At 56.1% G+C, this 17,141-nt stretch overlaps 2 protein-coding genes across 4 annotated transcripts in view; one reads left to right on the forward strand and one right to left on the reverse strand.

Annotated features, from left to right (window-relative positions):
- The first annotated feature begins 2,644 nt into the window (after positions 1-2,644).
- Positions 2,645-12,373, forward strand: PLEKHG4 (pleckstrin homology and RhoGEF domain containing G4). 3 transcript variants are annotated; one of them, XM_067718722.1, is made up of 23 exons: positions 2,645-2,781; positions 3,211-3,262; positions 3,508-5,371; positions 5,514-5,609; positions 5,685-5,808; positions 5,898-5,991; positions 6,079-6,153; positions 6,237-6,353; positions 6,511-6,609; positions 6,703-6,851; positions 7,004-7,142; positions 7,237-7,353; positions 7,528-7,710; positions 7,966-8,468; positions 8,544-8,790; positions 9,511-9,600; positions 9,683-9,904; positions 9,998-10,168; positions 10,244-10,421; positions 10,797-10,913; positions 11,060-11,296; positions 11,384-11,499; positions 11,671-12,373. In XM_067718722.1, exons 3-23 carry the CDS (start codon positions 4,867-4,869, stop codon positions 11,674-11,676), a joined length of 3,585 nt encoding a protein of 1,194 aa, XP_067574823.1. In that variant the 5' UTR covers positions 2,645-2,781; positions 3,211-3,262; positions 3,508-4,866; the 3' UTR covers positions 11,677-12,373. The 3 variants fall into 3 exon arrangements, with proteins under 3 accessions (XP_067574823.1, XP_067574821.1, XP_067574822.1); XM_067718720.1 differs by having other exon boundaries at positions 11,384-12,373; XM_067718721.1 differs by having other exon boundaries at positions 4,637-5,371; positions 11,384-12,373.
- Positions 12,374-12,397: 24 nt separating this feature from the next.
- Positions 12,398-17,141, reverse strand: part of KCTD19 (potassium channel tetramerization domain containing 19) — a 32,114-nt gene continuing 27,370 nt past the window's right edge. Inside the window, exons 12-16 of the mRNA XM_067718723.1 lie at positions 16,384-17,011; positions 14,210-14,401; positions 13,878-14,032; positions 13,444-13,545; positions 12,398-12,527 (exon numbers count right to left, since the gene is read on the reverse strand). Of these exons, the coding sequence (XP_067574824.1) occupies positions 12,414-12,527; positions 13,444-13,545; positions 13,878-14,032; positions 14,210-14,401; positions 16,384-17,011 (1,191 nt within the window). The 3' untranslated portion in view covers positions 12,398-12,413. The remainder of the gene's footprint in view (positions 12,528-13,443; positions 13,546-13,877; positions 14,033-14,209; positions 14,402-16,383; positions 17,012-17,141) is intronic.

A 17,141-nucleotide genomic window follows, 5' to 3' on the forward strand; every position in this document is an offset into this window, starting at 1 on the left:
TGACACCTAACACACACACCATAAAATTCACCCACTTAAAATGTACAGTTCAGTGGTCTTTAACATATTCACAGAGTTGTGCAACCCTCACCACAGCCTTAGTTTAGAATGTTTTCATTGTCCCCAAAAGAAACTACCATCAGCCGTCACTCCTCACCCTCTGCCTAGCCCTAGGTAATCACCACCCTGTGCGTAATCTTTACAGATCTGAAGGACCCAACACACTGCAAAGGTTACAAATTTAGTCAACATTTTTTCTGTGTCACGCCTGGGGAAGGTGTGAAGAGAAGGAAGAGTGACTTTTAGGCTTTGCCCTCACACTGCTTATAGTCGGCAGTGTTAAGGCCCAGCTGGTTAGTCCCAGCTCTCACTCACTGGCTATGTTATCTTAGGTATGTCACATATTCTCTCTGAGCCTCAGTGTCTTCATCTCTAAAATGAGGTAACAATCATACTTACTTCATAAGGTTGCTGTCTGGATTAGCTGATGAAATGGAAAAACCTAGTACACAGCCTGGCCCATGGTAAGGGATTATGTTTGTCATCATTGGTGTCACATTACAAGCCAAGGAACATATGAGGCCTTGAGGAAATCTGGGAGGGCTTTGGGAGGAGCATGAGTGTATGTGTGTGTGGAGGGGCTCTGACAACATGGGCAAAATTGCATGGGTGCATTCTAGGTGGGAAGAGCAGCGTGAATAAAAGATATCTGGAGCACACATGGTGAAAAGCAAGGAGCAGTGGGTGATGTGCTGGGGACAGACCAGCCAGGGACACAAAGGCTTGGGTGGGGTAACCCCACTGAGTTTTGGAGGTGGCAGAAAGCCAGCCTGGAGAATTATGATCTGGGGAGTGTGGGCAGTGATGCGCATTAGGGAGCTCGAATGTAGCTGGTGCCAGGTGGAGGATGTGTGAAACCCCACGTGGAGGAAGGGTTGGTAGGAGGAAAGGCTAGAAATGGAAGACCTGTTGGGAGGCTCCTCCAGCAGCCCAGGGATGTGAAGGTGCTTGTGCTGAAGAGGGCAGGCAGCCATTCTCAGACCTCAGTATCACTGGGAGCTTGTCAAACACAGATTCCTGGGCCTACCCCAAAGGTTCTGACTCAGCAGGTCTACGGGAGCCCAGCCATTTGTAATCTTAACCAGGTCTCCAGAGGAAGGTGGTCCAGACACCACATCCTTCAAAAATTACGAGATTAGAAAGGTTTAGAAATAAAATCCCCATCATCAGACAACTGATGGTGTAGGGGAGGGGGGTGCAGAGGGGCTCCTGGGCCTGGAGCTGGGTAAAAGAAAGGGGGGACTTCCAGGCAAATAGGGTTGGTCAGAGATGAGCAGACTGAGGGTAAGAAAGCAGGTGAGCACAGCCGGGAGGAGGCAGGCACCTGGGATACAGGAGAGCAAGCAAGTCACCACCTGACTAGGCAGGATGGCAGAAGTGGCCTCCAGTGCCTTGAATGAGGAAGGATTTTGACCTGGCGAGATGGACATGGGCATACCAGGTACAGGAGACAGTTTGAGACAAGACTTGTGATCAGATGAGTTTTCCAGGCCTGTGTAAGAGCTGGTCAGGAAGGCTGTGATGCCTCTAGAAGGTCTTGAAGACCACACTAAGGAGTCTGGAGTTATTCAGGCCAGAGGTGAGAGAGATCTGGAGGGTTTAGGGTATCTGTCAACTTAACTGTCTGGGGCAGTACTAAAAAGGGTATGCAAGGTTTGGGATGGAATGAGGGCAATGATTGTGGATCTCTTATCACTAGGCTCCTTGAGGCACAGAGCTCCCACTTCATTTTTGGTTGAGTCATGTTGGTAAGAAATGCAAAGCTGAGGGAAGGCTGGGGAAGGGGCAGGGGAGGGAGGCCTATCCCCATTTTATGATCTCAGTGGAAAAGGCTGCTGTGAGTAGATTTTGCTGCCAGGAGAGCCACAGAGATGGGCCCCATGAGTCATTGTTCAGTCCTGCAAGCTCAGCCCACAGAGCCTGCTGTGGTCATTGGCACAGCCTGGCTCCAGGCTCAGCCCCCAGTGCTCCCCACTAGGCTCAGTTTGTCCCCATTTCTATCTGTATCTTTGCCATCCTGGGGCTGTGCATTCTGCAGCTCTTTGCCTCTTCTGCAACCCTTTCAGACCGAGCCTCTGAATCTGTCTCCATTTGCGACTCTGGTTTACACCTGGCTCATAAATGGGGAACCTCAGGAGGACAGGGGTAGTGCGACCAGTCTCAGGCACCCCTCAACATTTATTCCAGGCCCTGTGCTAGGTGCTAGAAGTATAGACGTGGATAAAACACAGTCTCTGTCTTCGCAAAGCTTACAGCATACATTCTATGTACAGTGAATAAACCAAGGCCTGGCCCTGCTGCTGAATCAGTCTGTCTGCCTGCGCTCAGGGGTGCTGGGGTCAGTTATGGCCTGTGGCTTGAGGTCTCTCTTAGCACTGGAGGGGTACATGTGCCTGCCAGCAGGTCCAACCAGCTCTTAGGGCTCACAGGGGGCCTGGCTGGTGGGTGGGGGTGGGCAGACAGTGGGCAGCAGAAGGGGAGGGAGGGAGCTGGAGGCAGTGACTCAGTGGGGCGGCTCTAGGACAGCTGGGGAGGGAGCCAAGGTTGGTCCTGATGCTCACTGAAGCTAGAGGAGGGTGGGATGAGAGGGCCTGCTGGGGGTTGGGGATGGAGCAGGACAACTCCAAGGCTCCTCACTCACAGCCAGATGCCCTCATGAAGAAGGCTCCTGGGCAGCTGCTCTGAGAACCTGGACTTGGTGCTGACGTGGCAGCTGCGATGGTGGGGAGGGGAGGATGGCTATTGTTCCCTCTGTGCCTGCTTCTGATGCCCAGGTTCCCTCCTCTGGCAGCCTCCCTGGGCTCATGAAGGAGGTGACTACCTTAGAGCCAGGGAAGCCACTGCACCCACTGCCCTCTCCCCACAAGGAACCAAGGGCCTAAGCATGTTATGGTACAGCAGGCCCACATGCACCAAAGGGACTTCACACCTCAGAGCTGGGAGAGATCTCACAGGTCAACTGTCCAAGTGACTTTCACCAGTTCAGGGTCCCCCAACTGAGGATGAAATGAGGGGCAAGACACGAACACCGCCCAAGAGCTGGCAGCAAGGGGACCTTCGACATACAGGATCTTTCCTAGTTCTCGGGGCAGTCCCAGGAGGAAAGAATGACTTTCTTTTCTTTTTTCTTCCTTTTTTTTTTTTTTACAGGTGAGAAAGATGAGGCTCAAAGACAACTGAGTTGCTGGAGCTCACCCATCAGGTAAGTGGAAGAGCAGAGCTGGTCCTCTGGTTCCAGAATCCTGACCTCAGTCTCAGCCTCCTCGGTGGGATTTTGTGGGAGGGGTGTGGGGCTGGGGAGGCAGTGTATATGAAAGAAGTGCAGGAACGCAAGCGCAAGCGAGTGGTGGGGCTGGCCCTGGCGGATTGGTGGATTCCTGGCAGGTCTGGGTCAGCTCCCACCACAGAGCCCCCTCCCTGCCTCCTCCTTCTCTCTAACCCAAACAGCAGCCCATCATGGGATAATAGAACCTGGCTCTTGGTGCCTGGGACTGAGGACTGGAAGGAAGATGGGGTCTGCAACGGAAGGGCCCCTCCCTCCCACCCTCCATGAAGATACCCCTATTGGCTGCCAGCAGCACCAAGCAGCTGGCCTGTGTTTAGGGTGTCTTCCTAGAGGCCTCCTGGGCCCCTGGGCCCACACTTTTCTTCTCCCAGCTGACAGGAACGAGTGCTCCTTGTCTTGCTGAGGGACGCTGTGGTAGGGCTCCCCGCATCCTGCGTGCACTCAAGAGCAGAAGCGCCCCCCTCCCCTACGCCGCCACCCTGCAAGCCCCTTCCCTCAGCCCCAGGCGGACCCCTTGCTCACTCACCCTCGCGCACCTACGCCGCCTTCCCCAGCGGAGGAGCGCTTCCGGCGCGCTGAGCAGGCGCGGTGGGAAGGCCGTTGGTCGCTGCCCCAACCGGCGAACTGAGAAGCCAAGTCAGAGTCAGCGGGGTCTTGGGCGGCGGCGCGGGGGAGGGCGGTGAAGCTGAGGCGTCCGGGCCCGCGGGGGACGAGGGGGTGGATGGGCCGGGGACGCTGCGAGAGCCCGCGTTTTCGCGCTTTCCGGCCAGCTCAGGCGGCTGCCGTCGGGCCTGGCGGGTGGGCTGTGGCTGCGTCCTCCGGCCCCCAGGAGGCGGTGCGGCGTGGCGCCCGGTCCTCTGCCGCGGTCGTTCCCGCCCCCGCGGCCAGGAGGCGGCGCCCGTCAACGCCAGGCGCCGCGCTGTACCCGCCGTCGAGGCGGCGGTGTGGTACGTTCGAGGGCTCTAGCTGCCTGGCCTCCCGGGTTCGGGGTTCCCCTCGGCGCGTACCCCGGGTGTGAGCGCGGCGGGCGGGCGGGCGAGCGAGGGAGCGGACGCGCGAGTCCCCGGGTGGTGGGGGGAGGGGGGCGCCAGGGTCGGCTGGGCCCACAGGAGCGCGAGCACGAGGCAACGCTCCGCCCACCCCGTGAGCGTCCCACCTGCGTAGGCCCGCCCAGCGTGGCGGCAAGTGAGCGTTCGAGCTTGGGGCGCTCCCGGCGAAGGCCCAAGTGAGCGTGGACCCGCGAGCCGTGAGCTGGAGGGAGAGACACCGGCTCTTCTCCCCGCTCCTCAGGCCTGAACTGCGGCACTGACCGCGCTCCCTGAGCCGAGCACCAAGACTGGCACAGCCGAGCACCAAGACTGGCACCTCCTACGGCCTAGTGCCTTCTACCTGCATCGCCCGCTCAGCCCTACCCGACCATCTTCAACCTGTTTCCTAGATGAGCTGAGGCCTCAGTTCACACCGAGGGCTTAGCTCCTCTGCCACTTGCTGGGAGTAGGCCCACCCTTAAGGAAGGGGTGATGGAAGGGCCCCTGGAGGATGGGGATGAGTCGTCAGCCTCCCAGGGCCACGCCACCGACTGGAGGTTTGCTGTGTGCAGTTTCAGAGATGCCTGGGATGAGGGGGAAGCTGCTCTCCAGATGCAGGACCCCAATCCTCCGAGCCCACCAGCAGGGGCAGCCCAGGGGGAAGGGCTACAGGGCAGCCCTCTGCCTGGTGAGCTTCAGTCAACTCCAGGACAGAAGGTTGCAGATGGGTCGGGGGATGGCCAGAGGGGTGTATTAGGAGGTTCCTTAGTCCAGCGGGAGGAACCAGCCTCCTCTGGAATGGAGATCCTCCTATGCCCAATGTTCTCCCACCTTAGTCTGGCACAGGGTGAGAATGACAGCCAAGGAGGAGGCTTGGCAGGGGACTCAGTTTCAGGCAGGGCAATGCCAATCCGCTTGGGCCCTGAAGGGTTGGACAGTGACCCTGTGAACCTCGGGGATCTTTTATCTGAGACATCATCAGAGCTACTGGAGGCAGGTAAGGAAGGAAAGTCTTGGAAGGGAGTGAGGGTACTTGGATGTGGGGAGGCCTCTGACTCTACTTAGGCTAAAGCCCAAGTTCACGTAGGGGTCTCTGGGTAAATGGCCCAATGTAGACCCAAGCCATTTTCCTTCCCAAGACCCCAACGGATCCAGGCTCCTTAAGTCCACTGACTGCCTCCTGGCCCAAGACCTCGCCTGGGAGCTGCTTGCCAGTGGCCTGGCTGCCCTGCCAGGTAACTGGGAGACACTAGAGGCAGAAGAGGTGGGGTGACTTGATTGTGCAGGTGTTCACTGCCTTCTCTGCACAGGCACTCGGGATGTAGAAGGCAGGGCAGTGCTGCTTCTGAGTGCCCATAACCTGGCCTGGCTTCACCCCAAGTGCAGCAGCCATGAACTCATCCGCCTCCTGCTCTACCTGCGAAGCATCCCCAGGTTGCGGGGTGGAGGTTGGGGGACAGAACCTGAGCAAGGGGATGGCAGTGTTGTGGAAACAGATACTGAACCAAAGCCTGCTCCTTTAGGCCCAAAGTACAGGCCCTGGGACTGACCGTGTTAGTGGACGCCCGAATTTGTTCCCCAATCTCGTCCCTCTTCTGGGGGCTCAGCCAGCTGCAAGTGAGTACAGGATTATAGCTCTCCTCTTCCCCCCCCACAACCCTTTTTATAGGGTTAGGAGCAGGGCTGAGCTCAGATTCCTTGCAGGAAGCAGCCCCAGGGTCGGTGCACCAGGTGCTGCTAATAGGAAAGATGCCTCAGGAGGTGCCTTCAGGGCTGCAGGTAGGGACTGAGCCATTTGGCCAGGGTGGAGGTGGGGCACTTCCCCACCAGGCCTGAGTCCACTACATCTTCTTTTTCTGCAGTTAGAGCAGCTGTCCTCTGATCAGAGCCTGCTGACCCACATCTCCACCTCGGGGTTGCCCACTTCACTAGGAGGAGGCCTGCCTTACTGCCACCAGGCCTGGCTGGGCTTCCGGATGGTCAGTGCACTGGGTGGGGCATAGGGTGGGTAGGCAGGCAATCTGGCCAGCAGAGGAGGCTCCCCTGGGCTGGCTTGAGCAGTGCAGTGGCCTGGGATCCAAGATGCCTGGGACTAGCACTGTGCACTGCCCTGGTCATGCCTGCCTCTGCTCACAGCGTCTGGAAACCCTACAGCAGAGCTGCCAGGTGCTTTGTGCCCTGCTCCAGGGGGCCATTGAGAGCATGAAGGCTGTGCCCCAGCCCATGGAGTCTGGGGTGAGTGTCTCCTTTCAGCACCTCCCCCAATGCTCCCTATCTTCTTCCTCTTCTCCCATGCACACCTCCACTGCTTGTTGCCCTTAATCACAGGAAGTCGGTCGGCTGCTGCAGCAGGCACGGGTCCTGATGCAGCATGTGCTAGACTCACCTCAGTTGGCATGGCTACAGTGCCAGGGAGCCTTGGAGCTGGCATGGCTGAAGCAGGAGGTTCCAGAGGTGACCCTGAGCCCAGACTACAGGTAGGTGCAAGCCCAAATCTTTCCCCAGCCCACCATATCCCATGCCAAGGACTCAGTGGCTGGCTCAGAACCAGCCAGGATTGTGGTCCTAGGACAGGGTGGAGTGGAGCTAGGCACTCAGCAGGGGCGCTAAGACATATACCATGCACCAGGCCTGCAGTGGACGAGGTTGAGGAGCTGTATGGTCGTGTGGATGGATTGCTGCACCAACTGACCCTGCAGAGTAACCAGCGAGTACAAGCACTGGAGTTGGTCCAGATGCTGGAGGCCCAGGAGGGCGAGCTGCACCAGGTGAGAACTATCTGCCCAGGTGGGCGTCACCTTTCGTCTCAAGCATCACCCCCACCCCACAGCAGCTCTCTTTTCTTTCTTTGTACTCCTCCAGATTGAAGTGTGGTTACAGCAGGTGGGTTGGCCAGCACTTGAGGAGCCAAGGGAACCCTCATTGGACATGCTGCTTCAGGCCCAAGGCCCTTTTGGCGACCTGGACCGAATTGCCCAGGTGAGTTTAGTTACTTGTTCATTGAGCACGGAGAGAGAGGGGAATGGGTTGGGGGTGGAGGGAAGGTCTTCACAGAAGTGACTGATGAGGACATGTAGACATCTGTGGAAAAGACCAGGGCTCGCGGGCTGCACTACCAGGCCCGGGCTTGGTGAGCCCAGTCTCTGTCTCCAGGAGCAGGTCAGGCGAGGGGAGAAACTTCTGCAGCCACTGGTTGGCTGGGATGCGGCTGAACTGGGCCCCGCTGGGGCCCGCTTTCTGACTCTGCAAGCCCAGCTGACTGACTTCTGTAGGGCTTTAGCCCAGCGGCGGCAGCGGCTGGCGGATGCTGAGAGGCTGTTGCAGCTCTTCAGGCAGGTGGGTGAGGGGTCCCACCCCTGGCTCCAGGCGGTCAGTGAAGCCAGAGGGGCGGCTGCTCGGCTCTACGACAGCTTGGGCTTTGTTGTATACCTTGCCTGTTTTCTTTTCTTGTCTTCAGTCTGACCCCAAAATCCTACCACTGAGGATGCAGCCTGGGGCCAACATTCTGTGGGGATGGGGGGAGGTAGAGGAGAAGGCTCAGCAGTCTTGGTGGGATCCTTCCTCAATGCCTATCTGGCTTTGGTGTTGCAGGCCTTGATGTGGGCTGAGGAGGGGCAGCGGGTGTTGGCAGAGCTGGAACAGGAACGCCCAGGGGTTGTGCTGCAACGGCTGCAGTTGCATTGGACCAAGCATCCTGACTTGCCTCCTGCCCACTTCCGAAAGATGTGGGCTCTAGCCACAGGGCTGGGATCTGAGGGTATCCGCCAGGAGTGCCGCTGGGCCTGGGCGCGGTGCCAGGACACCTGGCTGGCCCTGGACCAGAAGTTGGAAGCTGCTGTGAAGCCATCACTGACAGGTAGCACAGCTAGCTTGTGTGTCAGCCGGGTACTGGCTGTACCTCCTTCCCCTCCCCTGAGGAAGGCATACAGCCTTGATCGGAATCTGGGACTGAGTCTCAGAGAATCTGCCCACCATTGCCACCATGAGGCCATTGTGGCTGCCTGCCACAGACCAGAGGCTGGAGTTGGTGCCCAGTCAGGGTCATGCCCCACCATGCCTCCGCCAGGTGGCTCTGAACCCAGGAGTCCCAACAGGTAGGCAGTGAGCAGGGCGGGGAGGGCAGTGTGGCAGGGCAGATGTCTTGGGTCCTGATTCCACCTACCTGGTAGACTCCATCTGGTGCTGGCGGAGATGGTGGCTACAGAGCGGGAGTATGTCCGTGCTCTTGACTATACCATGGAGAACTACTTCCCCGAGCTGGATCGCCCTGATGTGCCCCAGGGCCTCCGTGGCCAGCGCGCCCACCTCTTTGGCAACCTGGAGAAGCTGCGGGACTTCCACCGCCATTTCTTCTTGCGTGAGCTGGAGGCCTGTACCCAGCACCCACCCCGGGTGGCCTATGCTTTCCTGCGCCATGTAAGCTCCTCAGGCCGTACAGGCCCTGGCTGATTCTGCCACATTCAACAGAGAGCTACTGGGCACGTGCTTGGGGTCAGGCCCTGTGATGGGTACAGCTATGAGCAGGACCAACCGGTCCCTGTTTTTCAGGGTGCTCTTAGTTTAGCAGAGGAGATATAAAAGTAAAAAAGATAATTCCATGTTATAGTTGAGGTTGGGGGGAAAAATGGGATAGATAGGTGATTGTGAGTTAGCAGCAAGGCAGAGGTATCCCCTTTAGAGAGAGCAATTAGAGAGGCCGCTTAGAGGAGCTGATGTTTGAGCTAAGGCCAGAGGGAGGGGCTGCAGTCAGAGCATTCCACCCAGAGGAAAGATCAAGTGCAAAGCCCTGGGCAGGAAAGAGGCCCAGTGGTCAAGGAAGAGAGAAGTCAGTGTAGCATAGTGTAGTGAGCAAGGGAAGGTGTAGTCTGAGGTGAGGTGAGATTAGAGCACTGCCCTCAGAGCTGTGGGAGCAGCAAAGCTGTATGCGGGACTTCTTCCCCAGAGGGCCTGAGGGCAAGCCCCTCTCCACACAGTGTCTCTTGCCAGATCGCCCGTCATTCAAAGCAGGGCACATTGGCTCTGTGTGGGGAGGCCTCCTTGGGACCTTTAGGCATTTTGATCCTCCCAAACTGAGAGTGGTTTGGCCCCCTTGGATGCTGGCCCATTTGCACCAAAGCAAGCTGTGTATCTTTGCAGAGGGTGCAGTTTGGGATGTACGCACTCTACAGCAAGAATAAACCATGCTCCGATGCCCTGATGACCAGCTACGGTCACATCTTTTTCAGGGTAGGTGAGCCTGAGACTAGTGGGAGGGGGGGATGGAGCAGGTAACCTGAAGCTCCCTGACGGTCTCTTACGCACCTGGCAGGACAAGCAGCAAGCACTGGGGGACCACTTGGACTTGGCCTCCTATCTGCTGAAGCCCATCCAGCGCATGAGCAAGTACACACTGCTGCTGCAAGAGCTGGCACGGGCCTGCGGGGGAACCGTGCCAGAGCTGAGTGCCCTGCGGGCTGCCCAGAGCCTCGTGCGCTTCCAGCTGCGACACGGCAATGACTTGCTAGCCATGGATGCCATCCAGGGCTGTGACGTGAGTCATCGCAGGCTGTGGTGGGCAGGGGCAGTGGGTGTGAAGGGAGGGGGTTAGAAGAGGCTGGGAACCCACTGGGCCCCAACTTGGCAGGTCAACCTCAAGGAACAGGGGCAGTTGGTCCGACAGGATGAGTTCACGGTGTGCTCTGGGCGCCACAAGTCCCTGCGTCGTGTTTTCCTCTTTGAGGAGCTGTTGCTTTTCAGCAAGCCTCGCCGAGGACCCAAAGGCATCGACACATTTGCCTACAAGCGCTCCTTCAAGGTAGGCCCACTCAACCCCTCCCTCTGCTCCCTGCACCCCCCAGTGCCTCACTAAGCTCCTTTCCTGGCCACACAGATGGCAGACCTTGGCCTCACTGAGTGCTCTGGGGATAGCAACCTGCGCTTTGAGGTCTGGTTTCGCCGTCGCAAGGCCAGGGACACCTTTGTGCTACAAGCTGCCAGCTTGGCCACGAAGCAGGCTTGGACAGCTGACATCTCCCGCCTGCTCTGGAGGCAGGCTGTCCACAACAAGGGTGGGTCCCTGCCCCATTTCACCCCACACTCCCCTCCTTGGAGAGCTTACATTGTCCCAGAGGGGCCCCAAGGAGGGCCTAGGGACCTGGAAATACTTGGGAGGGTGGAAAAGTCCCTCAGCAGCAGCCAGCACAGGGGAAAGAACTCCAAAGTCAGGCAGTCCTGCAGTCAGTCTCAGACTGTGCACACAGTATTAACCTCTGAGTGTCAGAGGCCTCATCTTTAAGAAGAGAATTATGACACCTCATGGGATTGTTGGGAAAGGCTCAGTGCACAGGACAATCTGCAGGCTGTGGGTGTACAGGAGAGACTAATATAAGGGGAAAGAGTGATAAAGGGCTGGGCTCATGTCCAGATGTCCACTCTCCACCCAGAGGTGCGCATGGCTGAGATGGTGTCCTTGGGTGTGGGGAACAAGGCCTTCCAGGACATCGCCCCCAGCAAAGAAGCTATCAACGACCGCACCGTCAACTATGTCCTGAAGTGCCAAGGTAGCAGGCAGGCTGCAGGGGGTTGGGGTGAGGAGAGCTGCACAGGTGGCAACATGGACCTCTGTCAGCCCTAGCCTGCGCTCACCTCAGGACCTTGGCCCACCTGGGCTCTGGCCTGTCCCAACCTGACCCTCTTTCTCATACAGAAGTTCGCTCTCGGGCCTCCATTGCTGTGGCCCCATTTGACTATGACAGCCCTTACCTGGGGGCCTCAAGCTCCCTTTCTGGAGATCCTGCTTCTTGCTCTGTACTGGGGTCCCTCAACCTGCATCTGTACAGAGACCCAGCTGTTCTGGGCTTCCGCTGGCCCCTGTATTCCACCGGCTTCCCAGAGGAAGCAGTACTGGAGACTGAAGCTGAGCTGGGCAGCCAGCCATCTTTGAGTAGGTCTGGGCTTGGCCAGAGGCAGGAGGGCATGGCTTGGGGTCTGGGCCTCCTCTGCTGACAGCTCACCCAGTCTCCCTTATTAGTTCCTGAGGACTCAGAGGTCTCCTCCCAGTGCCCGTCAGCCAGTGGCTCCAGTGGCTCGGACAGCAGCTGTGTGTCAGGGCAGGCCCTGGGCAGGGGCCTGGAGGACTTGTCCTATGTGAGTTCCATTTAGCCTTATACCCACCAGCCCTTTCTCAGCCCTGCCTGGGCCTATGGCTGCCTTGCTTTTAGGTGGAAATGGGGGTGGTAGGTCAGAGCCATTCCTCAGAGACCCCACCTGGACCCCGAGCCAGGGAAATACATGTTCGTGCCTAGCTTTGCACCACAGGTCTGAGCCTGGGCTTGAAGGTGGGCCGTGGATCCAGGAGTTGCTAGATCCAAGGAACATCACCTCTCTCAAGATCTGCTATGACCAGGCCATGGGTGGCACCTGGGTCACTTCCAGCCCACATGCACAGCCCTGTCGACTACCCTTTCTGATGTCTGTGTCATTGGACAGATCAGCAGGGACCTCTCCAGGGGATGCTGGTTGCAGAGCCTAAATGAGCACCCTGATTCTGGGCCCCTGGCCTCATGTCCCCTTTTTCTCTCCCCATCTCCAGCTCCCACCCCAGTTGTTCCCACCCAGAACAGAGGGTGGGTGTTTGTTTCTATGCTGTAGGCTGGTGGGACATCTAGTGACTGGGCTGCCCCACCCCTCAGTAGGAATACAGGTGGGTTCCTAGCCACTGCTTCCCAACCCCTGGTCTCAAAGCCAAGCTCATCCCTGTTGGACTCTTACTCTTGCCTGCCCTGGCTCCCTAGGCCCAGGCCCTTCTTTCCTGGGTCAGTTTGGTTATATTGATTCAAAGCTTTTGAATAGATTTCAGTTTAAGATTATTTCACTGGTTGTAAGGTCTTTGGTGTCTCAGAGACTGAGTCCAGACCCTTGACTTGTGATTTATTCTTTGTTTATAATAAAAAATAAACTAACACACCCTTGGACGGGCACACACATTCTGGGGACATCCCTGGTTAAAATGAACCTTGGCGATGGGATGGGGTGTTTGTGGGGCAGCTTCTCTGGGCACCTTAGCCATCTTGTAAATACTTGCTCAGGAGAGAGTAAGAGACAGACCTCGACAGGCCCCTCTGGATGAGCAGGTCCACACAGCGGCCATATTTCCTGGCAAAAGGCAGCGTGAGCTGGAAGGAAAAGGCTGGTCTTATTCCTGACTTCCTGGCTGTGTGGATGGGGTCCTCCTATCTGGGTGGGGGCAGGGTCAAGGCAAGGCTACTTGATGCTGTTGAGCTCACTTCTGCCTAAAGGCGTCTCACAGACCTGTGGTTTCGAGTGGCTACCAGGGAACACAACAGAATGAATAGAGGGCCAATAGTGCATGTTTCCTGCCACTGGTTTTCCACTTTCTAGTCGTAGGTGCTGACTTCACTTTCCACTCAATAGACTAGACAGAGGATAGTAACTTGGCACTTCTGTGTTTATAGTGAAAGATGTTATAGTAATGTACTTGATTACAGAAATGCCAGATTAATGAAAAATTAGCTAAATCTTTTTCACCTACAATGTTAAAATAAAAATGTGAATCCTAAAATTATTTTAAGGAATCAAAAAACAAAAAACCTGAGTCATTCCTTTGCCCTTATTGAACATTTTCCTTTTCTTTGTAAAAACTGCTTTAAAGCAGCTTAAGTGTAAAAGGAATGTACAAAAGTACTGACATCATGGCTGAGTAGGTGAAGTTGGTATCAGTCATTGAAAACATCTATCTGACTCCCAGTAGTTTCTCGGATTTCAGCACCCCAAAACCTTGAGCTCGTAGAATGTGCTTCCCTGAGTATAGTCAGGGTTGTTAGTGATGAAGGCTAAATTGGTAAAATGGGAGGAAAACTACAAAAACCAGTGGCCTGAATATTGCTTTTTGACCACTCTAGACAGGTTAATTTCATCCATTGTTCCTCCCTCCCTGGGACCAGAGACTAGAGGTCTAGTTGCCTGTCTTGCCTTCTGGGCAGCACTGGCCTGGCCCTCATGCAGCAAGACAGTGTCCATCTGAGGCATCTGGAGGGTCGCCATTCCCAGTGGGGTGCAGGAGGCCCTCACCTCCACCCAGCTGTACAGATGTTCCTGGGTGTACCGGTCATCCTTGAAGCCAGTGATGGCCAGCAAGTCCACCACAAACTGCTTGGGGCTGATGTTCAGGGTCTGCCAGAAGAGCCCACAGTCAGGCAGGGCTGGGGGCAGCAGTGTGACACACATTTGCTCCCAGCCCCTCAGAGTGGGATGCAGAGCAGGGGCTTCCCTGGGCCTGCAGGAGCTGCAGAGGTCAGAGGATACTATCAGTTCAAACTGCCTCTTGGCCAAGGCTTGGCCCAGATGCTGCTGCCCTGTCTCCCTGTCCCTGCCCTTCTGCCCCTGATCTCTTCCCCTTACTCCCCTGACCCTGTATCTTGGCTTGCTTCCTCTTGCCTTGCCTACTTACCGTGGAGGCAAGGGAAAGTGGAGAAGGAACAAGGCCTAAGGCCTATCACACATACCCACAGCCGGTTGGCCAGGGAGACCACCTTGGCTGTGATGGCTTTGGGGTCCTTTTGCCTGATGGAATCCAGAATGATGTCAGTCAGGAAGCAGTGACATTTCTGTGCGTAAAACATCTCTTCCCAGGACAGAGAGAAACTCAGGAAAGTCACCTCTGTGGAAGAGAGAGTGGATGTGGCCACATCTGCCACGGCTAGAGCCTTAGAGCCAGCCCAGAGTAAGGGAGAGGTGTAGGGCTTCCAAGGGAGACTGTATCCCTGAAGTACCCTGGGTGAGGGCTCAGGCATCTCCGCAAGGAAGTGCAGGGCCAGGCATGGCTCCAGAGCCTTACCTCGGGGCTGGGGGCTGGCTGTGGGTGGCATGTGTGTGAGGTTGTCCATCTGTGTGGTATAGATGATGCTGTCCTCAAAGAACATGCAGGAGCCATCACTACCCACCACGGGGGGGTGGGTCACTTTGAGGATGACCCCTGTGCTGTCCACCTCACTGGCCTCAGGCAGAGACTGCTCAGGGGCAGGACTTTCTGTGAAAACAACACGGGGAGAGGGCCCTCCTTAAGCCACCTCAGAGCCCAAGCAGGGAGGAGACCTCTGGCAACAGACCAGTACAGTCAGTCACGAGCCTTTGCCTCCAGCTTCTCAGAAGTGGTACCCTGGGCTGGCAGGGGCATGTTCTGGCTCTCCTCTCTACATTGCCCTTGAATCACTGCAAGCCAAATCCTGAATTTCAGAACTCCAAGGAACTTTCCAAATCCTCTGTTGAACTAGGACTGGTAGTAAATAGAGCTGATAATAACCCAGCTGGGGACTGGAAATCTTAGTAAAATTATGAGAGGAGCTTTTGTGGGGAGTTGCTGATGCATATCCATTCTGACGAATACGCTTGAGGGACTTCCCTGGTGGCACAGTGGTTAAGAATCTGCCTGCCAATGCAGGGGACACAGGTTTGATTCCTGCTCTGGGAAGATCCCATATGCCGCAGAGCAACTAAGCCCGCGTGCCACAACTACTCCGCCTGCGCTCTAGAGCCCTCGAGCCACAACTACTGAAGCCCACGTACCTAGAGCCCATGCTCCGCAACAACAGAAGCCACCGCAATGAGAAGCCCAGCCACTGCAATGAAGAGTAGCCCCCGCTCACTACAACTAGAGAAAGCCCGTGCACAGTAACAAAGACCCAACGCAGCCAAAAATAAATAAATAAATTTATTAAAAAAAAAAAAGAATCCGCCTGCGCATGCAGGGGACATGGGTTCGATCCCTGTTCTGGGAAGATCCCACATGCTGTGGAGCAGCTAAGCCTGTGCGCCACAACTACTGAGTCTGTGCTCTAGAGCCCTCAAGCCACAACTACTGAGCCCGCGTGCTGCAACTCCTGAAGCCCATGGTCCTAGAGCCCATGCTCCACAACAAGAGAAGCCACCACAATGAGAAAGCCTGCACACTGCAATTAAGAGTAGCCCCAGCTTGCCACGACTAGAGAAAGCTCGTGTGCAGCAACAAAGACCAGCGCAGCCAAAAATAAATTAAAAAAAATATGCTTGAGAAACCAACTTGGGGCTCACAGGTGGGGCCCAAGGAGACCCCTCCAAGCAGGGCCTGAGCCACTAAAAGGGAAAATGACAGAATACTGTAGGAAGGACTTTGAAGGTGCAGAGGAAACAGTCCGTCATAGCAGTTCTCAGCTCACTTCCCTGGGCTGCTCCACACTTCCCCACCACACACACACCTGTCTATTCAGCCCAGTCCCCATATACCCTCCTGTCTTCTGGACTTCTCCCCTTGGATGTCCATCAGTACCTCACATGCAATGTGTCATCTTCCCCAAGTCCTACTTCTCTTGTCCTTCCTACCTCAGTAACCATCCACCCCCTTGCAATCACCCAAACCAGAAACCTGCCCCCTCCTTGGCCTGATACTTTCCTGCTTCTTCCAACTGCCTAACTTGTTTCATCTAGAATGATCTTGGCATTTCTAACACGTATCCTCCTGCTGCTGCATTTCCTCTGCCCTGGAACAAACTTTCTAAATGCACACCTGACTGCTTGCTTCCTTGTTTAGAATGCTTCAGTGGCTGTCCGCTCCCCTTAGGATCAGAACAAACTGCTAGGTCCTGAACCTGACCCACAAGACCTGTCCTGATTTCCTTATGTCTTCAGCCTTATCTCTTTATCACTTCATGTGAAGCCTGGTCTCCAGCTGCTAGACGCATGACTTGTGTTTCCTCAAGCACCCAAGGCTTCTCCTTCTTTCCCCTGCTGACTCCTCAGCCCCCAACCCTTCTCTGTGCTCCTATCACTTTATAGGCACTTCCTCCCATATGCCTCAAGTAGTTTCTCAAGCCTCCAAGTCATGCCAGTGTGCCTGTCATTTCTGGGTCTTCTGCTTGGCATCAGTGAGTGCAGAGCTCTAGTCCCCCTTAATCACTGACTCGCTCTGTGGTCTTGGCCAAGGTTTGCCTTCTCTGTTGTAAATGAGAATTAGGTCAAGGATGGGACAGGACTCACCTCTCTCCTTTGGGCTCTGCTTGCCCCAGTCCTTCAAGGTGACAGCTCTTTTCATGGGGAAGTATGGCTTAAAGGTTGGCTCTGGCTCCTTGTCTTTGGTTCCAGCTCCAGCCCCTGCCTGTGGGCCTGGGTCCTTCTCTGAGGCTGTGTAATGGCCTTTCCAGGAAGCTGAGGTGCTGGGCTGGGAAACAGCCTCACCTCCTGAGGGGAGCTTCAGGGTGGCTTCCTCCAAGGAGCTGCTCGGGGGGCCTGGCAGTGGCTGGAATTCCCATTGTTTGCAATTGACCATGTCCCATTCCCTTACCAGGGAGATGAGTTTTTGCATGGGGGTGACAGGAGGGTCTTTGCTTTCAGATTTCTGTGTGAGGTTGACTGTGGTACACTTCTTCTTGGGAGGACTCTCAGGGTGGGCCCCCCAGTGTCTAGGGTTGGCACATAGACCAGGACAGTGTGAGTATGTGCTGGGATTACCCGCCCTCTTGGCACCTCGGCATAGGGACACCTGGATTGTCCGGAAGTACTGCTCAGCCTCCTCTATCTGGCTGGACCTGGCCAGGGTCCCCTTGGCCTTGTTCCGTGGAGTCCTGTCACTGCAGTCTTGGAACTCCATAGGTATGCAAGCTGTGGTCTGGAGAGGGAGGGCACAGCAGCTCTGGGCATTTTGTGCTTCCACATCGAAGCCTTACCCAAGATCTCATAAGCTGGGTCTCTAAGACTTCACTTGCTTACCCAGAACAATCCCATCCCCCACATGGGTC

This window comes from Pseudorca crassidens, chromosome 20, assembly GCF_039906515.1.
Source record: "Pseudorca crassidens isolate mPseCra1 chromosome 20, mPseCra1.hap1, whole genome shotgun sequence".
Lineage (NCBI taxonomy): Eukaryota > Metazoa > Chordata > Mammalia > Artiodactyla > Delphinidae > Pseudorca > Pseudorca crassidens.